At 43.0% G+C, this 18,278-nt stretch overlaps 1 protein-coding gene across 8 annotated transcripts in view; it reads left to right on the top strand.

The window, feature by feature from the left end:
• Positions 1-18,278, top strand: part of LOC137423339 (uncharacterized) — a 250,533-nt gene that overhangs the window by 26,821 nt on the left and 205,434 nt on the right. For all 8 annotated transcript variants that reach the window (XM_068110373.2, XM_068110371.2, XM_068110370.2 and 5 more), the window contains exons 3-4: positions 16,156-16,419; positions 17,957-18,113. In XM_068110373.2, coding sequence (XP_067966474.2) covers positions 16,156-16,419; positions 17,957-18,113 — 421 coding nt within the window. The remainder of the gene's footprint in view (positions 1-16,155; positions 16,420-17,956; positions 18,114-18,278) is intronic.

Here is an 18,278-nt window from a genome sequence, read left to right as displayed (position 1 = left end):
TTGCAACTCCAGTTTCCGGAGCTCAACGTCTTCTGGTTCTTCGGGTAGCCACTCCCAGGCTAACTCGTCCCATGTTCCTAATCCCACCATATATTGTATCACCGCGGTCTGCAACTCTGCCTTCCTCAAATTAGTTCGGACCTCCAAGTTAAAATGTTTGGCCAATTTCAAGAGGTCTGATTTTAGTAACACTCGGAACTGTGCCTCACTCGGGGTTACCGCAAAGTTCTGTGCCACAAACGCCATGGTGACTATCGTTAACACCTGTTAACCTTCACCCAAGACTTTACCACAATTTCCCAAAAATTTACCAATTAATAATTAATTAATTAATTTTAATTAATAAAAATATTATTTTATTATTTTATACAATTTTATATCCCGGAATTCAATTGGACGAGCCCCCAATTCTGTTACGTGGTCCCCCCTGTGACTACCTGGTCTCGGTGACCCCCGGACCTTGAGAGGAACCCCTCCAGAAAGATATATGATTGATACGCTTTCGTAACGCAATCAATACTAATTAAACCCTCCAGTGGACCAACGAAGGAAACAATCCCCAATCACTAATGAAACCACACCCAGGATCCGGATCGATCAACAATGTATTCACCCCTGGGTAGAATCATCCACAACACAATACTTCAACGCTCAGTATGAATATTCCAACAATATCTCTAAGATGGCCATCTTATATATTTCCCCCTTGAACCCCACTCACGGCACCCTCAATGGTCAATGTCTCTCCCAATGTCTCTGGGCCCCTCCCGACCCAGGTGAAAGTCGATTCGCGCCGGCGAATCGCGATCTCCAGTCAATGGCCGAACAAGGTCGACTAGGATGGCGGTATTCGCGCCGACCCTGCGCTCCCATCGTTCGATCTCCGCATGCGGGCGGTTGAACGGACACCTTCCTGACGTGCTTCAAACGTGCACGTCCCGTACCGGGAACAGCTGCTGCAGCGGACCCCTTCTCGGCAAGCCACCGAGGTCGGAACCCGTGATCGCGGCTTCTGGGCTGTGAACGGCTCGCAAAGCGCGCGAGGCCCAAGGCGCCTCCCGTACGCGTCATTTTAGACGTTGAGGCGAACGGTGCCGGACGCTTGGTTCCTCCCAGGAACCCACGGCAACCTGACACGTAACAGGTAATTACCCTGCGCAGGTAACTCCTCTCGCCAGACGGGCTTTTCAAACTCAGTGTTCCAAAGCAGGTAAAGATCGACTCGGCTCGCGTCCGAGCGGGGCGATGAATAAGATGGCCGCTTTTTTCTCTCGACCTCGTCTTCCCTTTTTCTTCCGGTTCACGATCCCGTTTCCGGTCTCGTTGTTACCAGTAGCGCTTCTAACCATTTAACCACAACAACCTTTAATAGAATAAACATTAATAAGAAATGACCTGAATAGTAATTCACATAAATCCGGAATTCGTAACAGTAAGGGATCACTGTTCATGGACCAAGCTGTTCAACTTTTTCAGTTTTGTTCCAAGGGCTCTTTTCAGGATCGTCACCGAATCGTGCGTGTGTCTGTGTCTGTGTACGTGTGTGCGCGTGTACGCACGTTGGTGCGCTCCATTACGAGCCTTAGACCATGTAAAAAAGGAAAAATTGTTTACCAATCGCACTGTTCATTTGAGAGTACTTTAAATTTGTTTCCCAATCGGCCTGTCACCGGATTTTGTCATAGGTTGTGACCAAAGTGCGGTTATTCTGTCCTTACAATGATTTGAGATGAACAACTAATTTGATTAACTGATAAATGCTCTTTTGAAAATGTTTTTTGTTTTATTTTTGATGGTTAATGACGTTTGTGTTGTAATTCTGTGCAAGGCCATAAATTATTTGATGTACAATTAACTCAAATCGTAGTAACTGAAATTAATGGCCACAATTTTTCAGTTCTTCCAGCTGGGTTTAAACCTCAGGCAATTAATATTTTGCAGTCTTTGGCAACATGCTTAACAACCTGTACTGAATAGACTGACGGTTTGTTGGCTACTTTTTACTTGAATTATGAGGATGATTCCTCTATTTATTTGCTTAATGGAATGATTAAACTCTATAGTTTGACTCTAAACTTTGACAATTAACTGACAATTGTACTCTATAGTTTTATTGATCTTAAATTGTACTTAAAACTAATTATAGTTTCTGAAATTGTTGGTGGACATTGAAGATCCCATGGTATCCTTCACGAAGAGCAGGCAGGCTATTGCCGGCACACTTAGCAAATTCCAAATTCCTGCCCTAACCTATAGGGGCATTGCATCGGCGGCACAACCGCATCCACGGCGAACGATAATACCTGCAGCCACGTGCTGCATATGAAACATGAAAAAGAGCAATCAGTGATTGCAAACCCTCGCCAGGATGTATTTTTAGTGGTTTTTAAGGCTTTTGTGTTAAAACAAATATGGCGGCCGAACCGCGTGACCGATGACGTCAGCATTATTTTTTTTCTAAACTAATTTATCCCTAGATTATGCTCAAGAAATTTCATCTTGATTGGATGAAGTTTTGTACTTGTCGAATTATGACGTCATAATGGAGGCACCTATGACATTATCATTAACATATTTTATTCCCCATGGAGAGTTCTTTACAATGAGCCATGTCTCAATTTTTTCTATTCAGCGCTTTCGGAGATATAGAGGTGCAAAGTTTTTCTATTTTTCCAAGACTGCGGCCGAACCACGTGACCTATGACGTCATAATTATCAAAAAAATTATACAGGTGGCGTTGCACCTATGGTGAAAATTTCCTGTCAATCGGACCAACGGTTGCAGAGAAAATCATATTTATTCTGTGCAGACAAACAAACAGACAAACAAACGGACTCATATGCAATACCCCCTCCTCTGGCGCGGGTAATAAGAACGCCTTCTGTTGTTCCCATAACCTTTATTTTACTATGAATGAAATAATTATTGCATAAGCAAACTACGTGTGGTCTATTGAGCAAATGCAAGACGAAAAACGTATTTTGGTGACTGATTCATTCATTTTCTCCATGACATTAACAGAATGCTTTTGTGCTGAGGGAGCATAGTTGTCATTATTTTTGTTTTTAATGGAACATACTTGGGAGGAAAATGGAACCCAGTGCTTAATATAGAGGGTGAGAGCCCAAATTGCAGATGACACCACTGAATAGCAATCGGATCATGCAAGTTTCCATTATGGTCAGCAGTTAGTTTGTGATCTTAAAATGTTGATCTCAATTGAGGTAAACATGTTTGGTGTTTGAATCTTTCCCTTGTGACATTATCTGAGCTTGAAATATCTCGAATTGTTTTAATTTGCTCAATGTTCCCTAATGTTTTGTAAATTTGCAACTACTAGTGAAACAACCTGTGCTGTTGGGTTGGGCCTTTTCATGGTGGGTCAGTGTCTTCAGATGAATAAACCAAGCAGAAAGAAGGCTGCATCCATCAGTTATACATTCATTTTGTGTGCAGCACCAAGGTGCAGGTTTCATCGTTACTGCAGCATGACTATGGCCTTTATCGGTTAAAGCAGGAATTTGGAATTTGGCGGAAGCTTCTCCTCAGTGAAAGACACATGAAAGCCCACTTGGAGTTTGCAAAAAAGCACCTAAAGGACTCTCACACTGAGAAACAAGATTCTGTGGTCTGATGAAACCAAGATTGAAATGTTTGGCTTCCGTCTGGCCACTCTGCCATAAAGCCCAGATCGGTGGAGTGTTGCAGTGATGGTTGTCCTTCTGGAAGTTTCTCCCATCTCCACAAAGGTTCTCTGGAGCTCAGCCAGAGTGGCCATCGGGTTCTTGGTCACCTCTCTTCCCAAGGCCCTTCTCCCCCGATTGATGTTTGGCCGGGCGGCCAGCTCTAGGAAGAGTCCTGGTTGTTCCAGACTTTTTCCATTTAAGAATTATGGAGGCCACTGTGCTCTTGGGAACCTTCAATGCAGCAGAAATTTTTTTGTAAGCTTCCCTAGATCTGTGCTTCAACACAATCCTGTCTCTGAGCTCTGCAGGCAGTTCCTTCATGGTTTGGTTTTAGCTCTGATATGCAGTCAGCTGTGAGACCTTGTATAGACAGGTGTGTGCCTTTCCAAATCATGTCCAATCAATTGAATTTACCACAGGTGGACTCTAATCAAGGTGCAGAAACATCTCAAGGATGATCAAGAGAAATGGGAGGCAACTGAGCTAAATTTCAAGTGTGATAGCAAAGGGTCTGAATACTTATGTAAATGTGATATTTCAGTTTTTTCTTTTTAATAAATTTGTAAAACTTTCTAAAATCCTGTTTTCTCTTTGTCATTATGGGGTATTGACTATTGAGTGTAGATTGATGAGGGGAAAAATGAATATAAACGATTTCAGCATAAGGCTGCAACATAACAAAATATGAAAAAAGTGAAGGGGTCTGAATACTTTCTGAATGCACTGTATGTCAAGGGAGACTGCTCTGATTTCCTGTTTGGCATTGAGGACCTCCATCCACTGTTGAGACAGCAGAAACAGCATGCCCAGAGTAGAGTGACTTGGTCTGAAACCAAATTGATGATCCAAGATAAAGCCATTGAAGAAGAGGAAGGATTTAATATCAGAAGCAATGATGGATTCCATGACCTTGCTGATGATTGGGAGCAGGCTGATTGGTCTGTAGTTGCAATGATCTGTTTTTGCACCTTTTTATGTAAAGTGGTGATGTTGGGTGATTTCCAAGCAGATGGTAGATGACCTTGAGCAAAAGAGGGTGAAGAGAACAGAGAGAGGGTGTGAAAGAGCTACAGAGCAGGGTTTTAGGACCTGTGGGCTGATGCCGTCAGGTCCACTTGCAGAATCAGAGTCGAGGTTTGACAAAAACAGACAGTTATTAGACAGACATGGGTACCTTTGATCCTTCCGTGGTGATGGGGTGAGACTGAGATATGCCAGGATCGAAAGGCATGTTCCATTTGTAACGCAAGCATTTAATCAACTTGGATCGATCGAGTGATGCAGCTGCTATATGCGTGTTGACTGTCTGCCTGTTGACATAATGCAGGACTGTATTGTACAATGTGGAGTCCTCTGCAAAAATGAAGAAAGGATTTTTCAGAGCATCAAAGACGTTTTTTAATCGTCATGTTGGAGATAAGACTTGGCCCAAGATATGCTGCCTTGGTGCACTCCTGCCTCCACTGGGAGGGGAAAGGCTATATGAAAGGAGAGGTTTCTACTTGTTGATAATGATGCATTTTCTGCTCAAGTTGAAGTCAAGGCTAGGGATGAAGACAGCATTTTTTCCCTTTTTGTCCCCCGTCGCACCGCGGAGCGAAAGGGGGACTATGGTTTGTCCTTCCGTCCGTCCGTGTGTGCGTGCGTGCGTACGTAAGCGAAGGACGGCATTCGAATTTGGTGTGTGGGTGCAACCCACGTCAAAATCCATGATGGCCGCCACCATGTATGTCTGACGCCATGTATGTCTGAACATTGTGAGAGGAATATCTTGAAAAATAAGCGAAGTACCAACTTCCAATCTGGTGTGTGGGTGTATCTAGGCATAAGGAAGAACCCTATTGAAAATTGGGTCGCCACGTCAAAATCCAAGATGGCCGCCGCCATGTATGTCTGAACCTTGTGAGCTGAATATCTTGAAAAATAAGCGAAGTACCAACTTCTAATCTGGTGTGTGGGTGTATCTAGGCATAAGGAAGAACGCTATTGAAAATTGGGTCGCCACGTCAAAATCAAAGATGGCCGCCACCATATATATGTCTGAACCTTGTGAGCGAAATATCTTGAAAAATAAACGAACTACTAACTTCTAATCTGGTGTGTGGGTGGATCCACGCATCAGGGAGAACGCTATTGAAAATTGGGTCGCCACGTCAAAATCCAAGATGGCCGCCTTGCGTCTTCCACTTTGTCAACTCGCATCACTTCACCGACGGGGGACTTAGGCGTAACGCTTGTTTAGTTTTATCAGTAGATGATGAGCATCGTAAGCAGGATTGAATGCCAGACTGTTGAATATCCGATTGTGTCCAGGGAGATGTCCAGCCTGACCTATTGTTTAAGCCTTAGGCCTTATAACCATTTACCATTGCTGATCGTGAAGCAGCAGCATGTCAAGAATTGTGATTGGGATGGGATCCAACCTGATGGTCAGGGATCAGGTTGCTGGAAAACAGGAAAGACTAAGTCAGCAGTGACTATTGATTACCTTCTTATTTGGTTGTAAGCTTTTATTGTCTGCTGATGATGGGATCTGTTTTTGCATCATCCTTGTAGGTGATATTTGCTTCAACAGTGATATTTGCTGACTTCCAGGCAAAAAAGAGGCAGCTATTACAACTATTAAATGAAGAGTATTTGGAAGAGGACATACAACCCAAGACTTTAATGAACCCAACCCCTGAAGACCCTTTAAGACCCTTACAACTTTGAAGGGTCTTGAAGTTTTTTTTTTTTTTTTTTTTTTTTTTTTTTGTTGTATACAATATCGAGGCTCGTGAAAGAGTTTTTCTGTGCTAGTGTTTGTCTGTGAACACCCCCGTGTTCAGGCCTCGAGTGAGTATGTTGCTCATACACTGCCTGGGTTTTCCCAGGAGTGATCAAGTAATATGTTTTGTGAAGAACTTATGTTGACGTTATAGTGATTTGTTGTCAACAACACATTTAATTATTCGAGTATTTTGCTGAATTTTCCCAGGCATCGCCGGGTACTTCAGCTAGTTAATGATGAAAGCAATGTCTGATGTTCGACTGAAAGTTTCTCAGGAATGTATAATTTATTGGTTCATGGTTTAGCATTCGCAATTTCCGCAATGTTTGCTTGCTGTCGGCCCCCCACTCGTGTGTAGCACAGGTACCTCGCTAGTAATACAATGTAACACAATGACATCCATTAAAAAGTGTATATTTATTTATCCATAAACGATGACATCCATTTAAAAAAATGTACTTACACTACTCACAATAAGTTAGGGATATTGTGGGAGTGAGTTGATTTTTTTTTTTTATAGTGGTGTGTGTTTCACTTCACTGATTTTTAGGATAGGCAGATCATTGTATGTGGGTTATGGAATCACCTTGTTTTGTGTTCTGTATGAAATGTGCTCACTGTACACTTTGTTTGTCCTATGGGGGTCAATACTCAAAAACTCAAATTCACAATCATGGTCAAAACAGCATACATTTGTCCATTTCTGGGGGTATAAAGGCAGGTATTGTTGAGGAATATTGCGCACTACACCATTCGACCAACAAATGCGTACACGACGTAGCTTAACAGACGAGGAGCGCCACCTCGCCATAGCCCGCCTGCGTGTCGGCAGTAGGCAGTCTGATGTCGCCGTCGAATTTGGCGTGTCACAGAGTGTCATCAGCAGGCTGGCTACGAAGAATACAGCCACTGGCAGCGTTCGGAATCGACCCAGGAATGGAGCTCCACATGTCACCGATCGTAACGACGACCAGTACTTGAGGACCTACGCTCTCCGGCACCGAGATGTGCGTGCTTCGCAGCTTCAATCACCTTTGCGAGAGGCCAGGGGTGCCAGGGTGTCCAGACAAACCATCCGCAACCGACTCAACCGCTTTGGGTTGAATGCTAGACGTCCGTTGCAGGTGACGCCACTGATGGCAAGACACCGTGTTAATCGTTTGCAGTGGGCACAAGACCACGTCACCTGGACCATGCAGCAGTGGTCATCCGTCCTGTTCACTGATGAATCCCGGATCACCCTGCACAGAAAAGATTTTCACCGACGTCACTGGAGATGGCGAGGTGAACGGTACGCCGAGGTCAACATGGTCCCGAGGCACCGCTTTGGAGGAGGTGGCGTAACAGTCTGGGCAGGTGTCGCCAGTCAGCGCAAAACGGACCTGGTGTTTGTAGATGGGACAGTTACTGGCCGTTCTTACCTGCGGGACATCATAGACCCCATCATCATCCCTCAGTACACTCAACGTACCCCAGATTTCATCTTCATGGAAGACAATGTGCCTCCTCACCAAGCCAGAATCGTCACAGCTCATCTTCAGGAAGTCGGGGTTCCTCACATGGAGTGGTCGGCCTTGTCACCCGACCTGAACCCAATCGAGCATGTCTGGGACCAACTGAAGCAGTGCCTGGATGCACATGCCGCGCCACCACGTGACCTAGCTGAACTCCGTGCGGCGCTGGTGGAGGAGTGGAACGCACTTCCGCAGATCAACATCATGATAGCTGGTGAGGAGTATGAGGAGTCGGTGTCGAGCGGTGATCGCTGCGAATGGTGGGAACACATGCTACTGAAATCCTGAATTTGTGGTTTTGGAGGTATCACCCATATGACGTGATTTGTTGTAACCAATAAATATTGAAATCAAGAATGCTGTGTTTTTTCACACTCATTAATAACCATAGAATTAGGACCAACAACTTTTTTCAACATAATTAATACACAAAATCAACCACACCGCAGAACCTGCCAATATCCCTAACTTATTGTGAGTAGTGTATTTATCCATTAATAACGACATCCATTGACTGGAAATATCAGTTATTCGGAACACCATTAGTCCCGACAATTCTGGATAAAAGGTTCTACTGTATTATTTTTGCATTTGATCAAATGATCCAATGAAGAATGGAGACTGATTTAATTAAGAAAAAGAGGTCAACATAAGTAATTGTAAATGCACAGGTAAAACTGATATACAGTATTTATTTTTGTCCGCACAGTCAATAAAAATGAAACTTTTTGTAACCAAAATACATGTTCCTTTTGAATAGGATCTCAGTTGGTATTGTGAAAAGTAGGAAACGGCCCTCTCACACCCTCCACCCATATTTTTGTCCCCCGTCGCTCAGCGGAGCGAAAGGGGGACTATGGCTTTCCCCTCCGTCCGTGTGTCTGTCCGTCCGTGCGTGCGTGCGTGCGTGCGTGCGTAAGCGAAGGACCGCATTCGAATTTGGTGTGTGGGTGCAACCCACGTCAAAATCCAAGATGGCCGCCGCCATGTATGTCTGATGCCATGTATGTCTGAACCTTGTAACCTGCATATCTTGAAAAATAAGCGAAGTACCAACTTCTAATCTGGTGTGTGGGTGTATCTAGGTATAAGGAAGAACGCTATTGAAAATTGGGTCGCCACGTCAAAATCCAAGATGGCCGCCGCCATGTATGTCTGAACCTTGTGAGATGAATATCTTGAAAAATAAGCAAAGTACCAACTTCTAATTTGGTGTGTGGGTATCTCGGCATAAGGAAGAACGCTATTGAAAATTGGGTCGCCACGTCAAAGTCCAAGATGGCCGCCACCATATATATGTCTGAAACTTGTGAGTGAAATATCTCGAAAAATAAGGGAAGTACCGACGTCTAATCTGGTGTGTGGGTGTATCTAGGCACAAGGAAGAACGCTGTTTAAAATCAGGTCGCCACGTCAAAAGCCAAGATGGCCGCCGCCATGTATGTCTGAAACTTGAGATGAATATCTTGAAAAATAAGCAAAGTACCAACTTCTAATTTGGTGTGTGGGTGTATCTCGGCATAAGGAAGAACGCTATTGAAAATTGGGTCGCCACGTCAAAATCCAAGATGGCCGCCACCATATATATGTCTGAACCTTGTGAGCGAAATATCTTGAAAAATAAGCGAAGTACCAACTTCTAATCTGGTGTGTGGGTGTATCTAGGCACAAGCAAGAACGCTGTTTAAAATTGGGTCGCCACATCAAAATCCAAGATGGCCGCCGCCATGTATGTCTGATGCCATGCGTGTCTGAACCGTGTAACCTGCATATCTTGGAAAAATAAGCGAAGTACCAACTTCTAATCTGGTGTGTGGGTGTATCTAGGCATAAGGAAGAACGCTATTGAAAATTGGGTCGCCACGTCAAAATCCAAGATGGCCACCGCCATGTATGTCTGAACCTTGTGAGATTAATATCTTGAAAAATAAGCGAAGTACCAACTTCTAATCTGGTGTGTGGGTGTATCTCGGCATAAGGACGAACGTTATTGAAAATTAGGTCGCCACATCAAAATCCAAGATGGCCGCCACCATATATATGTCTGAAACTTGTGAGCGAAATATCTCGAACAATAAGCGAAGTACCAACGTCTAATCTGGTGTGTGGGTGTATCTATTGGGTCTGCACGTCAAAATCCAAGATGGCCGCCACGATGTATGTCTGAACCTTGAGATGAATATCTTGAAAAATAAGCGAAGTACCAACTTCTAATTTGGTGTGTTGGTGTATCTCGCCATAAGAAAGAACGCTATTGAAAATTGGGTCGCCACTTCAAAATCCAAGATGGCCGCCGCGATGTATGTCTGAACCTTGTGAGATGAATATCTTGAAAAATAAGCGAAGTACCAACTTCTAATTTGGTGTGTGGGTGTATCTAGGCATAGGGAAGAACGCTGTTGAAAATTGGGTCGCCACGTCAAAATCCAAGATGGCCGCCGCCATGTATGTCTGATGCCATGTATGTCTGAACCTTGTAACCTGCATATCTTGAAAAATAAGCGAAGTACCAACTTCTAATCTGGTGTGTGGGTGTATCTAGGCATAGGGAAGAACGCTATTGAAAATTGAATCGCCACGTCAAAATCCAAGATGGCCGCCGCCATGTATGTCTGAACCTTGTGAGATGAATATCTTGAAAAATAAGCGAAGTACCAACTTCTAATTTGGTGTGTGGGTGTATCTCGCCATAAGGAAGAACGCTATTGAAAATTGGGTCGCCACGTCAAAATCCAAGATGGCCGCCACCATATATATGTCTGAACCTTGTGAGCGAAATATCTTGAAAAATAAGCGAAGTACCAACTTCTAATCTGGTGTGTGGGTGTATCTAGGCACACAGAAGAACGCTGTTTAAAATTGGGTCGCCACGTCAAAATCCAAGATGGCCACCGCCATGTATGTCTGAATCTTGTGAGAAGAATATCTTGAAAGATAAGCGAAGTACCAACTTCTAATTTGGTGTGTGGGTGTATCTCGGCATAAGGAAGACCGCTATTGTAAAGTGGGTCGCCACGTCAAAATCCAGGACGGCCGCCACCATATATATGTCTGAACCTTGTGAGCAAAATATCTTGAAAAATAAGCGAAGTACCTTCTGGTGTGTGGGTGTATCTAGGCATAAGGAAGAACGCTATTGAAAATTGGGTCGCCACGTCAAAATCCAAGATGGCCGCCTCCATGTATGTCTGACCCTTGTGAGCGAAATATCATATCATAGCATGTTTTCTGCGTGTTCCACTTTGTCAACTCACATCACTTCCCCCACGGGGGACCTAGGCGTAACGCTTGTCTTATTAATGCAAACATCCTCTTAATTTTCTATCGTTTATTTATATATATATGCTTTTTTCATGCTTCCACAATTACCGCAATTTATTTATTAATTTTCGACAAGCAGAAAGTGCTCTGGCTGGTAAAATGCCAAAAAGGAGTAGTAGCGATTTTTTTTTTCTTTGCTTCTTTGTTTGTGAATAACTACATAACTGAAAGCATGTGGTAAAGAGAACCAGGATTTGCATTCCTTTTCTTCAACTTTCTTCAACTACAACATTTGGATGTCACTGCGTTAAGGTATTATATATTCAGTGATCATTGTAAAATAAATTTCACTGATGTTGTATGGACTTTTTTTTCTATTTAAAATGCAGGTTAATGGTGTGAGGGCTTCTTGGTTAGAGGACATGCAATGCACTGACATTGGGACCACATATATGCAAGGCGTTTAACTACTGGGAGGATGAAGGAAGAAACTACGTGCAAGTAAATGGGTTTAATGAGGGAAAGCTAAGGGCGAGAAAAGATCACTGGTAGGGATGGAGAATGAACTGGTGTTGTTGGTTTACTACAACAACAACAACAACAACATGCATTTTAAGGCCATTTTCCCTGCAAGAGCGGGGGTTAGCCTTGCGGTCCCCATGACAATGTTCTCCATTTTGCCCTATTTTCTGCATCTCCCCTTGTTAACCCCCTTGCCCGCATTTCTTCTTCGACCATCTTTAGCCAAGTCTTTCTCGGTCTTCCCCGTCCTCTACTTCCTTCTACATTCATTTCCATCACTCTTCTCAACCAGTCACTTTCATACTTCCTCAACACACAACCAAACCATCTCAACCTGTTCCTCTTCACAGCATCAATCACAGGCTCTATTCCCATCATCTTTCACAATTCATCATTTGTCTTCCTCTCTCTCAACGATACTCCACACATCCACCGAATCATTCGCATTTCCACCCTTTCCAGCCTTCGTTGCTGCTCCATGTTCATTACCCATGTCTCACTCATAAATCATAACACTTCTCACACATGCAGCATACACCTTTCCCTTCAGCTTCAACGACACTCCCCTCCTCGTCAGCACGCCACTCAGTTCCCGAAACTTCTTCCATGCACATCTCACTCGAGCAACCGTTGCCGAGTCTGATCCACCTTCTCCATTCAGCATGTCTCCGAGGCAGCAAAATGTTTTCACACCTTCCAGCTTCACGCCATCTCCAAGATCCAACTCAACATTTCCTCCATCTGCAGCTCCCTCTGTGCACACCTTACACTTGAATGGAGCTGCCACACTGGTTAATGACCCTCTCAAACCACTACATTTTTGATGAACCCACTCAGCGCACATTGTACATTGAATGGAATTCACTCCGACACCCTTCCTGCACACAGCACATGGCCACTTCCCAGTTATTTCCACCTCACCACATGCTTTACCACTTGCCATCACCTTCGTTTTTCCGATATTCACCTTCAGACCTTTTGTCTCCATACATTCCTTCCACTTGTTCATCTTCTCCTTCAGTCCATCCATACTTTCTGCAATCAACACCAGATCATTTGCATACAAGAACTCCCACGTTTACTGCGAAATTGAAACCCTGGAGGGAAGCATGAGGTTGAACAGACTGAGGATGGAGGGTCCATTAGTGGGAGAAGAGGGGAACAAAGAAGTGGAAGTAAGCAGCAACCCTGGATTTGTGAGTTTCACAAGGGGGATGCTGTAGGAACACATATGGCATGGAGGGACGGAAGGATGAGAGGGCAAGACCAAAATAGAAGGCCACCAAACCTGCCTTTGATGAGAGGGCAGCAGGTCCTGTGCTGCTTCCTCTTTTTGGGACATGCCAATGATGTTGAGTATTTTGGATTCCACAGCATTCAGGTGAGGTGTTAAGTGGGGGCGCACCCACCCCATAAGGTATTTTTTTTTGAGTAGCTGACCTTTCTGGATTTTATTTTGTTGCTTTCCTTGATGCATGATAAAATAAAAAAATAATGCAAAACTGGATAAACCTATTTTATTAACTTTTGCTGTTTTGACACGGTCTAAATACCTGTATACATTTTCAAACATTATTTATTATCAATAATTACCTCCACCACGTAAGGTGGATGGAGGTTATGTTTTCACCCCTGTCTTTGCTATGGTCAGTCTGTCTCGTTTGTTTTTGTCTGTGAGTGTGATAACTCGGACTCAGACTCACAGAACGCTTTCAGCTGTCTTCGTCAAATTTTCCCAGAGGATTATGAAGGACAAAAGTGAGGCTGTCGAGGTTTTTGACTTTTTAGGTGAAAGGTCAAGGTCAAGGTTCTCTCGATTTTCATCATACCTATCAGGCTGCCGCCTGACTGTTTTATTGTTTGTTTGTTTGTGAACTGGATATCTCCCAAAAGTTGTGGATGGATTCAGACCAAATTTGGTGTAGTGGTGGTTGGGTATGTGACAAGGACGAAATGATTAGACTTTGGTGGACATCCAAATACGGATCCAAATGCGAAATTAAAATTATTCCTAACTTATTCTTCACCATTGAGTGATAGGGCCAAAACCGATATATAGCATACAGTCACGTGAAAAAGTAAGTACACCCCATGTAAAGTTTTTTTTTCCTTTTTCAACATATTTAAACATACAGCCATTTGATCTTCATTTAAACAATATTGATAGATAAAGGTGATATAATATAGCAAATATCATGAAACATTTACATTTTGTAGTCCATTGCATGATTTAAATGAACATAAATGCAAATTTCGCATGTGGAAAAAGTAAGTACACCCTTGGCTCCAATAGGTGGTATTGCCCCCTTTGGCAGAAACAACCTCAAGTAGGCGTTTCTTATAACTGTCTACCAGTCTCTGACATCGACTGGGAGAAATTTTTTCCCACTCCTCCATGCAGAATTCTTTCAGCTGTGCAATGTTTGAGGGGTTTCTTGCACGCACAGCTAGTTTCAAATCCCCCCACAACATCTCGATGGGATTTAGATCCGGGCTTTGACTTGGCCATTCCAGAACCCTCCATTTCTTTCTTTTCAGCCATTCCTTGGTGGGTTTACTAGTATGTTTAGGGTCATTGTCATGTTGCAAGGCCCACCTTTGGTTGAGCTTCAACTTTCCGACAGATGGCCTCACATTATCCTCAAGCACCCTCTGGTACGAGGAAGAATTCATAGTGGATTCTATGATGGTGAGCTGCCCAGGCCCTGATGCAGCAAAGCTGCCCCAAATCATAATATTTCCACCACCATGCTTCACAGTTGGTATCAGATTCTTGTGGTCAAATGCTGTCTTTGGATTTCGCCAAACATGTCTTCTGGTACTGTGGCCAAATAGCTCTACCTTTGACTCATCTGTCCAGAGCACATTGTTCCAGAAGTGCTGGTCTTTGCCTCGGTGTTCATTGGCAAACTTTAGTCTTGCCCTGATGTTCTTTCTGGACAGCAAAGGTTACCTCCTGGCACACCTCCCATGTAGATCAAATTTGTGCAGCCTCTTTCTAATGGTAGACTCGTGCACTTTGACATCAACAGTGGCAAGAGCTACCTGTAGGTCCCGTGATGACATTCTGGGGTTCTTAGAGACATCTTTCAGCATCTTGCGGTCTGCTCTCGGGCTGAACTTGCTGGGGCGGTCTGGCTTGAACAAGTTGGCAGTTGTTTGGAATCTTCTCCACTTGTAGATGATCTTCCGGACAGTCGAATGATTGATTTCAAATTGTTTGGAGATCTTTTTAAATCCCTTCCCAGACTCGTAGGCATCTATAACCTTCTTTCTGAAGGCCTCAGAGAGCTCTTTTGATCTAGGCATGGTGATGCCGCACACTTCAACAACAAAGAGCATACCAAATGAAATGTCTGAGGTTTAAATAAGACAGGTTCCTCCAAGATCCTCTCTAACGATGTTCTAATCATTTGCACCTGAGCTGGTGCACCTGATTCAAATTTTAGGTATTTGAAGTAGTGATAAATGTAGGGGTGTACTTACTTTTTCCACATGCGAAATTTGCATTTATGTTTATTTAAATTATACAATGGACTACAAAATGTAAATGTTTCATGATATTTGTTATATTATATCACCTTTATCTATCAATATTGTTGAAATGAAGATCAAATAGCTGTATGTTGAAAAAGTCAAAACTTTACATGGGGGGGTTGCCACTCCTCTCCGTCTCTCTGCTGGCCGTTGGGGAGTTTGCCCTTTTCCGCCCGTGCTGTTGGAGTCGACTGTGGACTCTCATCCACCAAATGTGCAGAGCCATCTGCCATTTAAACCGCATGGCTGCGGACCATTACCCTGGTAAGGGATGCTGACAGGTACTACACCTTGCCCACAGGTGACCTGGAGTTATGCAAGGCAGGGGCATCCATTTCTCTGAGGTATCAGAAGACACCCGCATACCCAACGCAAGTGGGATACAAAACATAAACTGTTCAGCCTGGCTGAGGTAGGCGCTCTACCGAGTGCTGTTGTAGTCTTCATCCAGTTTTATACTGACCTTTTACATTTCCTAGTTCAGAACAATCTGTACAAACCTTGAAGATTTTTGACTGTTTATGTTTTTGCTTTTGCAAGAATTTTGCACTTTTTAGCTGTTTAGCTTTAGCTTAACAAATGAACAACTTGGGTCCCACTCCTTTCTCCCCAAAATGTTCAGAACAGTGTATTCATGTGCATAATAACTATGGTGTAATGAAAGGTGACAATCTAATTGCATTTGATCATTTTGCAGTTATACAGTATTCATGTAACCCCAATATGGTTTCGGAAATGCATATTTAGTAACCTTTGCAAGTGTTTTTTTTGTGAAGGTGGGGGTTATTTAAAAGTTGAATCTATATTGAGATTGTACTTCATGGCATTTGGGTCTTTGTTCTTCCACCACTTTTTGACCAACAGGCTGATTGGACAGCCAAGAAACTTGTGTGGGTGCCTTCAGAGCGGCATGGCTTTGAGGTGGCGAGTGTTGTGGAGGAGCGTGACGAGGACGTAGTGGTGGAATTGACAGAGAATGGGAAGCGAGCTGTGGTCAACAAGGATGACATACAGCGTATGAATCCTCCAAGGTTCACTAAAGCTGAGGACATGGCCGAACTGACTTGCCTGAATGAAGCATCTGTCCTCCACAATCTGAAGGACCGCTACTACTCTGGCCTCATTTATGTGAGTGCCTGTTGCTGTCTATGCAAAGCATTTGTTTTGTTTCCTTAATTATTGCTCCTGTTCCAACCTCTTGCATTTCATTTACTGGCAATGAGTTGGATGCTTGTCTTGTTTTTCTTGTTCACCAATTAAAATGTATATTTGCTTTTATATCCAATTTTGATCTTTTGAAGTTTTTAGAATGGTGTTTATTGTGGATTTGAGCTCAAAATCGCAGCTCAAGCTGTTTGGTTTGTTATTGAGGCCAGATTTGTTATTTGGAGTTTTATTTATTATATTTAACCACTGTTTTATGTAATTGTTACCCCACGCATGTCACGCAAAGCAGTGGAAAGCAGTTGGGTCTTTCACTCTGTGTCTGTTAATCTTTCACTCTGTCTGTGTCTGTTAATCTTTCACTCTGTCTGTGTCTCTGTTAATCTTTCACTCTGTCTGTGTGTCTGTTCATCTTTCACTCTGTCCGTGTGTCTGTCAGTCTTTCATTCTGTCTTTTTGTCTGTCAGATTTTCATTCTGTCTGTGTCTGTTAATCTTTCACTCTGTGTGTCTGTCGGTCTTTCACTTTGTTTGTGTCTCTCGGTCAATGATTGAGGAACTACTTAAATTCTTTTAAATGGCAGATGGTATTTCATATTTTTAAAATTGTCGAACACGAATCGTCTTGTTTGTACTCCCATAAACCTGCAGTTTAGCAGTACTTTGATTCTCGAATTGGCAAAATTGTGCCATGTCTCAACCAGAGCGTACATGTGCAAAGCATGGTAAAGCAATTGCTTTCGTCTATTTGTCTGTCTGGCAATCACAAATAATTGAAAATAATTCCAAACTTAGTTTTTCAGGACGTCATAAAGAACACAAACAGGCACGAATAAACTAATTTAACTTGTTTATTAAGGTGTGCAAAGGACGCGATATCAACAGCGGTAATATTCCGAAAAAAAAAGTTTTTTTTCTACATCCTTTAAAACCGTGACTGTATTCTGTTTCAATTGAATTACCAAATCTCCTTTTTGGCACTTTCAAAATCCATCTGGTTAGCAGTACTTGGACAATATATTACGCAATTTTACATCATCTTGACCAATACAATTTGTCGCTTGCACTCTCAGCATTGGGGATTACTATCGAGATTCAAACAAAATCATAGCCGGATGGATATAATTATATATTGTGCTCAAACGCAAAGCAAGGGGTGACAAGACCCTTCCCTTGTCATTTTTCTCAAGACTGTGAGGTGCTATGTGTTCCATGAACTCTCTAGTTTTAGTTGTGCTTGTTGTAGTGCTCCATTTTGAGATTACAGGCCTTGGTCTTGGTGCATAAATTGCCTCTTAATATTGCAGAACAATCTTCAGAACCTTCTTTCCCTTGCTTTCAGATGTGGTGTCATTTTGTGAGGTTTATAATGAGCTTTAGGATTGTCCTAAATTGCATCAGTGGTCAATGGTCATGGTCATATCAATGCCAGCCTTGCTGTTGATGCCTAACTTTGCAAGCAAATGTACAAAATGGCTTTTTCCTTGACGTTTCTTTTTCAGACCTATTCTGGCTTGTTTTGTGTGGTTGTAAACCCATACAAGAATCTTCCAATCTACACTGAGCCCATCATTGATATGTACAGAGGCAAAAAGAGGCACGAGAAGCCGCCACACATCTATGCAATAACAGACACAGCCTACCGCAGCATGCTGCAAGGTAAGAGAAAAAGCAGAATGGTATTTCTGAAAATGGAGCCGTGGTTTCCACGCATTTGTACGTTATCATTTGTAATTTGCCAAGCGACAGCAGTAGCACATTTTGTCCTGTTTTCTTGATTTATTGTCCCATTTAAAATTTGTTTTCTTAACTAATGCATCTGCG

The sequence above is a fragment of the Myxine glutinosa genome, chromosome 3 (assembly GCF_964187855.1).
Source record: "Myxine glutinosa chromosome 3, kmMyxGlut1.1, whole genome shotgun sequence".
NCBI classification, from domain to species: domain Eukaryota; kingdom Metazoa; phylum Chordata; class Myxini; order Myxiniformes; family Myxinidae; genus Myxine; species Myxine glutinosa.
This window is presented reverse-complemented; position numbering and strand designations above follow the sequence as displayed.